Source organism: Capricornis sumatraensis, chromosome 14 (genome assembly GCF_032405125.1).
Source record: "Capricornis sumatraensis isolate serow.1 chromosome 14, serow.2, whole genome shotgun sequence".
Taxonomy (NCBI): domain Eukaryota; kingdom Metazoa; phylum Chordata; class Mammalia; order Artiodactyla; family Bovidae; genus Capricornis; species Capricornis sumatraensis.
Window position 1 is genome coordinate 35,202,728 of NC_091082.1, and position 12,279 is coordinate 35,215,006.

At 48.0% G+C, this 12,279-nt stretch overlaps 1 protein-coding gene across 2 annotated transcripts in view; it reads left to right on the plus strand.

Moving 5' to 3' along the window:
- The first annotated feature begins 791 nt into the window (after positions 1 to 791).
- Positions 792 to 12,279, plus strand: part of CNIH3 (cornichon family AMPA receptor auxiliary protein 3) — a 131,019-nt gene continuing 119,531 nt past the window's right edge. For both annotated transcript variants that reach the window (XM_068986474.1, XM_068986476.1), the window contains exon 1: positions 792 to 872. In XM_068986474.1, coding sequence (XP_068842575.1) covers positions 792 to 872 — 81 coding nt within the window. The remainder of the gene's footprint in view (positions 873 to 12,279) is intronic.

Sequence of the window (12,279 nt, forward strand, 5' to 3'; positions counted from 1 at the left end):
GCTCCTGTGCCGCTTAGACCCAGGAGACACTAGAGTCCCACCCCCTAGTTTCCGGGGAACTTGGATTACCAAGGCTGGTGGGCCCCGGGGCCGCCGGAGCCTGGCGCGCCTAGGAGCGCACGGCAGCTCTGGAAACCGCATCCGGGGCGCAGGGCCAAGGAAACCTCGCTCTTCTCGGCTACCTAAAGACCTGTTTTCCCGGGAAAGAGCCTCTGCTGGATCTGGGATTTGAGAGGAGCTCGGGGTCCCCCCCACCCCCGCCCCTTTCCGGGCACCTCGCTGGACGCTCTCGGTTGGCGCCCAGGTGGCGCGGGAGGGTCCTGAGCGGCGCTCTCGGCTCTCCTGTGCCGCTCAGACGCGGGAAGCAGAGGGGGCTCTTCCCTGGGATTCCGTGGCTCGCGCGGTCCTCCGAGGAGTCCTTGCACCCCCGCGTCGTGTTGTCTCGAGAAACTGGCTGGTTGGCACTAACTGCAGAAGTTCGCTATTGATTTGGTTTCTTCTTCGATTTGGGGACAGTTCCCGCCAGCGACGCGCGACGCACCTGTCTTCGCGGACGAGCTGGCGTCTCAGGTCGCCGGAGCCTGCGGGAATCCTGCCCCTTTCCCAGACCCGCACGGCTCTCCGCTGGCGTGCCTCCTTCCTAGCCCCTGGCCTCGAGCGGAGGGTGCAGACCTGGCTGCTTGCTGTCCCCCGCCTTTTGAGGGAGTGCGGTCCTCCGGAGGGACTTCGGCCTCCTAGGCGCTGCTTGGTGTGTTGGTGTCGGGGTGCGCGCGGCCCCCCGCCGGCCGGCCATGGCCTTCACTTTCGCTGCTTTCTGCTACATGCTCTCGCTGGTGCTGTGCGCTGCCCTCATCTTCTTCGCCATCTGGCACGTGAGTAACCGGCAGCGGCTTCTAACTCTTTTCTTGCGCCCCTGGCCGCCTCCTTCCCCAGGTCCTCTGAAATGCCGCCTCACTTTCTCCATCGCGAGTGTGGGTGGATAGGCGGCCGGCCGCTGCGCACCCGGTTAGACCCTCTGCCGCCGCCGGGTTGTCCCGGGCGGGAGATGGTTCAGAGCATCCCGAGGCCGGCGCGCCTTCGGTGCCCTCCTACTGGCGGCAGGCGGAGGGACCGCCCGGCCGCGGGGCAGGGCACCCTCGCCAGGGCTTGGCCTTGTGTCCCAGGCCCCGGGATGAGCGTCTACAGCCCCAGCAACCATCCCCCCACTGCCCGTGCCCCCTCCTCTCCTGCCCGCGGGGAGGCGAAGGAGAGGCGCCACCATGGGCCCGGCAGTTAGTCAAGTAACTATAACAACTAAATATTTAAAATGTCAGCATCTGTGGTGGGTTGCGTTTCCGCATAACTGGAGGCAAAGTGGAAACACAACGGGAGCGCCTTGTAAGAGGAAGTGGGGAGACGCCGGGCCAGGAAGGGGAGTGGAGGGAAGCCAGGTGATGCAGGTGGGCAACGAAGGGGGTGGGCCAGTGAGGATGAGAGAGGAAAGCGAGGACCAGGGAGGGAGGCCGGAGAAAGACACGCATGAATGAGGCTGTTGAGGAAAGTCTCCGCAGAGACAGGTGGAGGGGAGAGAGTTTCCTCCGTTGCCCTCCTGGGGTCTGAGCCCGTCAACTCCTGAAAGGCTTTGCAGGTGGCGCACCTCCTTTTGGCGAGATCCTCGGCATCCCCAGTGGGCACACACTTGCCTGCTGCCCTTCCTGGGGCTGCATCAGGTTGAGGGCAGTCGTGATGAGTCCCGGCTCTGCAGGTGTGGCGTGGGAATAGGGGACAGAGTGCTTCTGAATAGAAGGAGGGAGAGAGAAGTGAGGAACGCTGGTTCTCTCACAGACTGCACAACATCGGACACGTCTAGCTACTCTCAGAGCTTCCTCCTCTGAGGTTGTTTAAGCTCCCCGCCCTCACCATCAGAGACTTGTTGGAAAGAATAGCTAATGTCGCACATTTTAGGAACACCCCTGTGCTGCCCAGGAAGTCAGGTGCCAGGGAAGGATGCTGAGATGAGTTCCTGGAGGCGTGGATCCCGTGAGCCTGAGAGAACATGCATTCGGTGGATTGAAGACCAGGAGAAAATTTCGTGGTGGGTGGGATGAAGATGTTTTGTGCAAATGGTTTCCAGAGTGAGAGGATTTCTTTGAAAATAGAACTAAGTAGCTAGAGCAGTCCCTGTTACAAGGCTCTCTCACAGGGAGGAGCAGGAACCCCAGGAGGGGGAAGACTTCGGACTGTGTCATCTTAGGGAAGATGCTTAGGAAAGACACCTCAAAAGTGAGAAATTTGACCTGGATGATCTCCAAGCTTCCCCTTATGTCTAAGAGGGTATATAAGTGTGTGAATCAGTTGACCTATTCATCTAGGGGTGAGAGAGAAGGAATTCATACGTGGGAATTTTGGGGCTGATCAAAAATTCTGCGAGTGAGAAGTGATGAGATTTTGCATCATCTCTTCCCCTGTGGGGAAGGCTGGCTCTATCGTACAGTGGAGAACAGAGCCTTGAAGTTGCTGACACTTGTTAAGGGAAAACAAAACTTTAGGATAAAAAGGGGTGCAGAACAGGTCATGCCCAAACATGCAACAGACCTCTCCTAATGTGCTTTAAAGGAGCTTGCTGTGCTTCTTGAGATCAAGGGAGTTGTTTGCATTCTAGAAGACTAACTACCCCTCTTTTTAAGAAATACTTCATTCGCTGTTTCTTTTCACTTTTGCCTTGGCCAGAGGGTGGCAGGTACCAGAGAGCTTCATCAAACTGTCAGGCTTAGAGAGCTTTGAATTAGTCCCTAAAGCAAAGCAGGTAACCAGAAAGAATAATTTTCTCTCACTCAGGAAGATAATAAATAATTCAGGAGTAGATTAATTAAATGGATGGTTTGTGCAGCTGGTTGACTGATAGACATTTGACTCAAAATCGAGCATTATTGCAATCCCATGTTGGCCTCTACTCTTCTGGTTTCCAGTGCTCACCCCCTTGTCGAGGGGTAGCTGGACGTGGTCAGGTTCAAAGTCCGGGTCAGGTCCGGACCTCCTTCCTGACCTGGCAAGATTCCAGTTTCTGATGATAAACAGAGTTTGTGCTCTTTGAATTCAAATTATAGTGACAACTCCCAAGTCTCAGCCCCTTTTCCTTTCCTAGTCTTTCCCATCACCCTCTCTGCAAAGCAAACGATCCAAAGCCACACTGCATTGCTTTGGTTCCTGAACACTGAAAGGGGAAATCTGAGACACATCGACACAGTCTGTGTACCCATTGTGTGTGGGGGTGTTGGCTATACGGTGATGATTATTTCAACCAAAATTTAGTTAGTCTGTGTTATACTCTGTGTTTTTTTTCCAGCATCTTATGTTCCTTATACATTTCTTGATCTGACAAGCCATATTGATTGCTTACTATATATTGACATCCTAAATAATGACTTGGGCACTTAATTTACAGCAGTTAAAAGACCTGCCTCCCTGCCATGTCTGGGCTGAAGAAAAGGAGATGGTTCTTTCTCACCTAATTGTACACACTTAGGGACAGTAGGAGTGGTTGCTGTTTGCTGAGTGTTTGTCGTAGACCAGTCTTAGGGACTTACAGAGGACTCCTCAGGTGTATCTCCAGTTGCTTACCTGTCTCCTCTTCCAGACGGGAAGTCTGGAAGCAAGGATGGATGTGGCCAGTCATAGCACAACTCAGTTTTTAAAAGTGACTCTAGATATTTTTAAAAGAAAATTTTAAAGCTGAAATTTTTAAAGCTTTCAAGTTTTGCTTTTTACTTTGAAAATTTATCTGCATTTGTTTTCAAATGGAAAGATTTCATATTACTGATTAATTTATTCTATACGAGCCACCGTCTTTGAGTATAATTGTTACATTTGGAAGATGCAGAATAAAACTGAGGATTTTTTTTTTTGTCTGTGTGGCTTTGCATACCATCAGATACATGGTCCCTTATTGCCCAGGCAGCCTTTTTGTCCTTGGAACTGACATTTTACAGATGAAGAGACTGTATGAAGAGGTTATGAAACTTGCCTAAGGTTGCACAGCTGGTATGTGTTAGAGCTGAGAGATTAGCTGAGTCTCAGGCTATTATGCCCATGTCCCTTTTCTAACTCTAGTCACTGTCTTTGGATTGTTTAGCTTTGATAATAGTGAATAATATTCGTATCCAAAGAATTACTTTTTTCTGTATAGATGAAGTATTTGGAGTTGGAATTTCTGATTAGAGCCACAGCAACAGGAAGATGACACCAAACATACTGTATCTCCTTTTTAAAAAGAGAAAATTCTATTTCATTTTTTGAAAAAAATATATATTTTTTCTGTTTATACAAGTTCATTGCCCCGAATTTTGAAAGGACAGGTACATAGTCATGGACCGAAATCACTGCTAATGTCATCATCCGGAAGAGGTTTGGATGTCTCTTCTTCCAAACATTGTGTATGTGTGTATTTTTTAAAATCCACATCGGGTGTTTAGAAGGAAAAAAAAGTGTTTTAAAGGGTTTCAGATGTGAAGTGATGTCTGTTTCCAGCCAGTATAAAATGAACAATGTTACTGGCAAGAGCCCTCTCAGCTCCAGCTTGGTTGAGCCTGTTTGCAGACTGTCTCATTTATATAAACACAGATGAAACCATTCTTTGAAAAGATCGAAGATTCATACCAGTTATTTCAGATTTTTAGTTAAAAATTTTTTTTTTAAATATCTAGAGTCACTTTCAAAAGCTGAGTTTTGCAGCGTACAAATAAAATTAATTTCCAATGATATTTCTTAGGATTCACAGCAGCATTTGCCATTGGAGAGTTTTAACAGGCCCCAACAGAAGATAACAAATAATGCTGACTGAGCGGCAGTTTTGCTAGGTGAAATGTCTTTATGATTGAGCCTTTCAGCCAGTTCCAGCCTGTGTCACAGGGAACTGAGCAGACCTCTCAGTTTCTCAGATTATCCGCCTGGAAACGAAAATAATGGGTTTACATGAGATGGTCGGATGCCTGGGCTTGGCAATAGCCTGTCCTTTGAGGACCCTACTTTGATCTGTCCAGATGGGGGTGCTGATCTCTTCGCTCTGCCTTACCTGGTCTCCACTCTCTGGTGTGTTTGAGGCAGCCCCATCTTCTGCGGTATGTCACTCTTAGATGTGATGTTCGCACAGCCTTCCTCCCACGCTCCCCTCCTCTCTCATCCGCCACCGTGTTCTTTCTCCACTGCCTCACAGCTAACACAGGACGATGCTCCGTAAGAGCAGGGGACCCTTTCTGCTTTCACGGTTTCTCTGGAGCCTGGAACAGTGCCTGCCATGTAGAAGGGGCTCAGTAAATCCTCATACAGCTTAATGATGATGCTGGCAAATATTTTTAATTGGGTGTAGAAAAGCAAACAGAAGACTTTCTTTCTTTTTTTTTTTTTTCAAAACGTTCTGACTGTGTGGGATCCTAGTTCTGGACCAGGGATCGAACCTGTGCCCCTAGTGATGGAAGCATGAAGATTCAACCAGTGGACTGCCAGGGAAGTCCTGAAGACATTCTTACCTCTACTAAAATACAGCCAAAATATAAACTATAAAACTCTAAAAAGATATCTAAACCGAGATTAAGCTCTTAGACTCTAATGGAGCCCCCAACATTTCTGTGCACAGCGTCAGAGGCATTGAAAGCCTTAGAGAATCTTGGTTGGGACACTCCCTGCTATAGGGCACGGGGATTGCAGAGTAAGGCTGGGACCTCGGGAGATCTCTCGGGACAGTGTCCCCAGCAGTTTGGTGCTGGGGGCCTGCCGCATTGTAGTGTCTGCCTGCCTGCTGCTGGTCTCCCACTCCTCCCATCTCATGGCCCCAACTCCACAGGTAGACTCTGCTGCCCAGAAATGGGCATTTTATTCCTCTTTCCACAAGGAAAGACTTCTACCCTCTTAGGTCTAAATTCTGCACATTTTTTCACTGTCTCGCTCAAATCTCACATTGTCAGCTCTACTCACTCCAGCCTACCACAGGCTTCTAAGAAAGCTCACCTAGCTCACTTTCTCATGTGCGTGTAGGACACTTTCACATGTGTGTCCCGAACTCTCTAAGTGTAGTAGGCACTGTTAGAGGGGAGGGTCCTTAGCTGTCCATGACATGCCTTCACAGAACTTAGGAGGACACGGTGACCACATGGGGATCATGTACCTGGCAGTGGGTGGTCTTCAGATTGGCCATGAAAGGAAGAATGAAAATCACCTGTTTGGTAGCCTTGTTTGGCTCATTAACTCAGAGTTCACCCTTCGAGATGTGGTACATACGTATCATGGAATATTACTCAACCATTAAAAAGGAACAAAATTGGGATGCAGAAATATGGGTGGACCTAGAGACTGTCATACAGAGTGAAGTGAATCAGAAAGAGGAAAGTGAATATCGTGTATTAACTCGTATGTGGGAAAATGGTAGAGATGAACCTATTTGCAGGCGGGAATACAGATGCAGACGTAGAGAATGGGTGTGTGCACAGGGTCGGGGGTGGGGATTGGGATTGACATTTATACACTACCACGTGTAAAATAGGTAGGTAGTGATAGCACAGGAGCTTAGCACGGTCCTCTGTGACCTAGGTGGATGGCAGGTGAGAGGGAGGTCCAGGAAGGAGGGGATATATATTTATATATGTGTGGCTGATTCACTTTATTGTACAGCAGAAACTAACACAACATTATAAAGCAACTATACCCCAATTTTAAAAAAAAGAACTCAATCTTTGAAGAAAAGAGAGAGCCTTTGGCTCTGGTGACTGTGGTGGCCGGCCTTGAGAGCAGGGCCTGGGAGCTGGCCCAGCCAGGTGGCGCTCCATCTGGGTGCTGTGAGTGCCGGTGAGCTAGCAGCCTCTCTTTCCATTTGCTCTGAGACTTGACCTGGAAGGGATGCACCAGCCAGGTACCGCTGTCACAGAGGTTGGCTTCATCCTTGAGGGGCTGGCCTCTTACTGCAGGCTCGACACTCCTGTCTGTGTTGGGGTGCTGAGAATGGAACCATCACCACCTGACCCTGAGGCCATTGTCACAAATAAATAATTCCATTGCCCTAGCTTCAGGGCTTGTAAGGGCCTTAGTTACATACAGGCAGATAGAGGGCAGGGACTATCTTCTCTGTCTTACCTGAGCTTGTGTAGACACTGATTGAGTGTGTGCTGAGTTGGACTGGAGATTTCTGTCCAGTCTCCATCATTTAGTTACACCAACCCAGCTTTAGCCCCAGGCTGCCTGGTCAAGCTGTTTTCTCTAGTTCTGTCCTGTTGCTACCTTTTGCTCAGCTTTCTCTGTGTTTCCCTGGTTACCTGAGAGAGAAAACGGGATTGCACCTAGCCCTGCAGTTTCTACTTTGGACTCTCTCTGGCTCCTCTCATTTTTCAAACTGATTAAATTTTTTAATTGTGGTAAGATAAATTGGCCATTTAAAAATCATTTTTAAGTTTACAGTTCAGTTGCATTAAGTCTGTTCATGTGATTGTACCACTATCACCACTATCCATCTCCAGAATTTTCCATGATTCCACACTGAAACTCCATACCCGTTAAACAGTAACTTCCCATTCCCCCGTCCCCTCAGCCCCTGACAACCATCATGTCACTTTTTGTCTTTAGGAATTTGACTATTCTTTGCACCTTATATGGGGCTTTCCTGATGGCTCAGACAGTAAAGAATCTGCCTGTAAAGTAGGAGACCCGGGTTTGATCCCTGCGTCAGGAAGATCCCCTGGAGGAGGGCTCGGCAACCCACCCCAGAATTCTTGCCTGCATAATCCCATGGACAGAGAAGCCTGGTGGAATACGGTCCATAGGGTTGCAAAGAGTCAGATATGACTGAAGCGACTTAGCACACAGGCACATGTGCCTTATATAAGTGGAGCCACACAGCATTTGCCCTTCTGTGTCTGGCTTATTTCACTTAGTGTAACATCCTCAATGTTCATCCATGTTGTAGAAGGTGACAACAATTCATTACTTTTTAAGGTTGAAGATATCCCAGTGTGTGTGTGTACCACATTTTGTTTATGCATTCATCTGTTGCTTCCACCTTTCGGCTGTTGTTGTGAATAGTGTTGCTGTGAACATGGGTGTGCAAATATCTCTTTGATACCCAGTTTTTCATTTTTGATGTATGCTTTATTGACTATGCCAAAACCTTTGACTGTGTGGGTCACAATAAACTGTGGAAAATTCTGAGAGATGGAAATACCAGACCACCTGACCTGCTTCTTGAGAAACCTGTATGCAGGTCAGGAAGCAACAGTTAGAACTGGACATGAAACAACAGACTGGTTCCTAATAGGAAAAGGAGTACGTCAAGGCTGTATATTGTCACCCTGCTTATTTAACTTCTATGCAGAGTACATCATGAGAAACGCTGGACTGGAAGAAGCACAAGCTGGAATCAAGATTGCCGGGAGAAATATTAATAACCTCAAATATGCAGATGACACCACCCTTATGGCAGAAAGTGAAGAGGAACTAAAAAGCCTCTGGATGAAAGTGAAAGAGAAGAGTGAAATAGTTGGCTTAAAGCTCAACATTCAGAAAACAAAAATCATGGCATCCAGTCCTATCATTTCATGGCAAATAGATGGGGAAACAGTAGAAACACTTTATTTTTTTGGGCTCCAAAATCACTGCAGATGGTGACTGCAGCCATGAAATCAAAAGACGCTTACTCCTTGGAAGGAAAGTTATGACCAACCTAGATAGCATATTCAAAAGCAGAGACATTATTTTGCCAACAAAGGTCCATCTAGTCAAGGCTATGGTTTTTCTAGTGGTCATATATGGATGTGAGAGTTGGACTGTGAAGAAAGCTGAGTGCCGAAGAATTGATGCTTTTGAACTGTGGTATTGAAGAAGACTCTTGAGAGTCCTTTGGACTGCAAGGAGATCCAACCAGTCCATCCTAAAGGAGATCAGTCCTGGGTGTTCATTGGAAGGACTGATGCTGAATCTGAAACTCCAATACTTTGGCCACCTAATGCGAAGAGCTGACTCATTAGAAAAGACCCTGATACTAGGAAAGATTGAGGGCAGGAGGAGAAGGGGACGGCTGAGGATAAGATGGTTGGATGGCATCACCGACTCAATGGACATGGGTTTGGGTGGACTCAGGGAGTTAATGATGGACAGGGAGGCCTGGCGTTCATGGGGTTGCAAAGAGTTGGAAATGACTGAGCAACTGAACTGAACTGAACCCACAAGTGTGTTGAAAAGCAGAGACATTACTCTGCCATCAGAGGTCCATATAATCAAGGTTAAGGTCTTCCCAGTGGTCAACATGCAGTTGTGAGAGTTGGACCATAAAGAAGGCAGAGCACCAAAGAATTGATGCCTTCAAACTGTGGTGCTGGAGAAGACTCCTGAGAGTCCCTTGGCCAGCGAGGAGATCAAGCCAATCAATCTTAAAAGTAATCAACCCTGAATATTCATTTGAAAGGACTGACGCTGAAGTTGAAGCTCCAGTATTTTGGTAACCTGATGAGAAGTGCTGACTCATTGGAAAAGACCCTGATGCTGGGAAAGATTGAAGGCAGGAGAAGAGGGTGTCAGAGGATGAGACAGCTGGATGGTGTCACTGATGCAATAGACACGAACTTGGGCAAACTCTGGGAGATGGTGAGGAACAGGGAGGCCTGGCATGCTGCAGTCCATGACGTTGCAGAATTGGACACAACTGGGTGACTGAACAACAACCCACAGGTGGAAATGCAGGAACTTTTTCAAACAGGAACTTTTGGTCCTCAGTCTTTTCGGCACCAGTTCTGCCTTTTCTTGACTCTCTGGCCCCTGTCTGTTGCTGCTGTCTTCTTTGCTCTAGGATGGACCAACAGCAGTGCCTCAAACATCCTGGGTTTATTTGCTTGCTTAAAAATCTGGTCTGTTTTGCTACATTACTCTGGAATCCTCAGGTCTTCTAGGTGAATAAAATAGTTGCAGAATCTTTCTTCAAACCATAGCATGGAGTCCTAGTTGAACCTTATTGAGAAGTTGTAAATGCTCCTTAAACAGATTTTACCAGATCTTGGGTTTTGCCGTCGCCCCATGACCACAGCCATTTCTTCCAAAGGATTTCATCAGGAAGAGCTAGCAGTGTTTTCTGAGCCTTTCAGCCTAGATGTGTGAGGATTGAGAGATGTACCTGCTGTTGAGAACAAAGGGATCTTGTGCAAAAATTTTTTATTGTTCATTTAAACCTTTGCATTTCTGCTCATGAATCAGTGGGAAGCCCAAAGGCCCAGCACTTCTTTTGGTGGTTGTCAGGGAGGGGAACCAGGCAACTTTACCTGGGCCGAAGACTCAAGTTCAATTTTACCCCAAAACTGGGGACTGCTGGGTCATGGAAATGAAGAGGTTTTAGCTCACTGGGAGACAGTTTGGAGGATGACTTAATTTCCTAGTTTCTTTAAGTTTTCTTGGGTCACAAAAGTGGTTTTAAAAGACAAACCAGATTTATAAAAACATAATACACAGACACACACACATACTTGTGCGCATGTGCACACAGTTCCACCACAACAAAAATTCTCCATAGCAATGCAGACCCCACCTTTTCTTGGCCATAAATTTGGGGAGGATGGAATTTGCTTTCCTCTGTCTCTCTAGGGGTAAGGGTGGCTATGGGCAGTGGGCATCCCTGTGTGTCCATTTGCAGTCCCCACAGTTGGGGTGGGAGCTGTTAACCACACATCCATACACAACCAGTGACTTACCACCCAGAGGCTTGGGGTCAAAGGCCCCCACGCCTGTTTGCATGGTCTGCCCTTGAGTATGTACAGCACCTGGGACTGCCTGTGGGGTGAGGTCCAACTTCTGTGATGCCATCTGGCTAGCTGGAGCCATGACCTCTGGCCCTTTTCAGTGTCTGTAAATACTATAGACAGGTACTCTGGACATGTTTCCAACTGAATGACACACCCACTTCCTTCCTCTGGATGCCTTTCCTCCTGGAGAGGGAGACACTGCAGGCTCGGCAACTATGAGTCCAGGGTTCACCCCCTGCCTACCGTCATTCCTCAGCTTCCCCATTCACATCCTTTTCAGGTTTTGGCTTCCCATTTATATTGGTGGATCTGCCTGCCGTGCAGGAGACCTGGATTCAGTCTGTGGGTTGGAATCCCCTGGTGAAGGGAATGGCAACGCACTCCAGTATTCTTGCCTGGAGAATTCCATGGACAAAGGAGCCTGGAGGGCTATAGTCCCTGAGGTCGCAAAGAATCGGATATGACTGAGCGACTGACACTTTCGCTTTCACCCTCCCTGGCCTGGCACCCGGAGCTCAGCCCCTGGACTGCCCGAGGTGCTCTGGGCTGGCTGGAGCCTGTGGTGGTTGGCGAGTGTCTGGCATTAGGGATCCCAGGCCCTGATGGCTCTGTCTCCCTGCTTCCTTCTATTCCTTTTCCTTTGCATAGATCTTACTCTGCCAGAGCCCGCACAGTATTTCTTAGCTCAGCTGGAGGGCCTGAGTGCTGGGATGTTAGCTGACACCACCTCCCTCCCCCAGGGCATCTAGAACCGTGGGCTGATATTTCCAGAACATTAGCTTTAGGTATCTTTTCTGTTTTTGTGTTCACATGGTCCATTTTGATGATGGGATATAGCTCTCCTGCTGGGGAAAAATGCAGGGGAGGAGAGCAGAGTCTTGGAGCTGACTTCCTTTTCTTTTTTTTCCTTATTGGTAACTGATTCATGAACCCTAAAAAAAGAGTTGATAACAACATAGCCAGCTAGCAATAGCAGCCCAGATGGTCCCCTATATAACAGAGGCATTTGTATCTTGGATTAAAAAAAAAAAATATTGAAATGTGTTCTGCAAATCTTCCTGAGAAAAGGAATTAGCAGCAACTGCATTCAGGTGTTGTGGGTGTGAAACTAGCCAAATGATTCTAGTTTTCCAGAATGCAGAGATTAAGCAATGGGAACTGGGAGGTGGAAGGCTCAGATATGGGAACTCAGTGGGGGAGGATGGGTTTGAGGGCATGGCGCTGCTCTGGCTGTCTGCCTGAGGTAGCCCTCCCTCGGGTTCGTCGGGGGAGAGGGGTCCCATCTGATCATGTGTGTGTGGATGTGGAGCTGCACGTCTGGATTTATGTCCACCCAGGTGTACTGCCCGCCTGGGAGGCTTCAGACAACTGTAGGCAGACCAGGGCCAAAGAGAACAAGTATGCTCCAACTGTCTCTAAATTCTACATGGACTGGATACACAAATGATGCTTCTCTTGTTCCATAGGTCCAGTGAATCCCCTAGGCCTGCCTGAAACATTTTTTTTCTTTTAAGTATTTATTGAATCTGTTCCG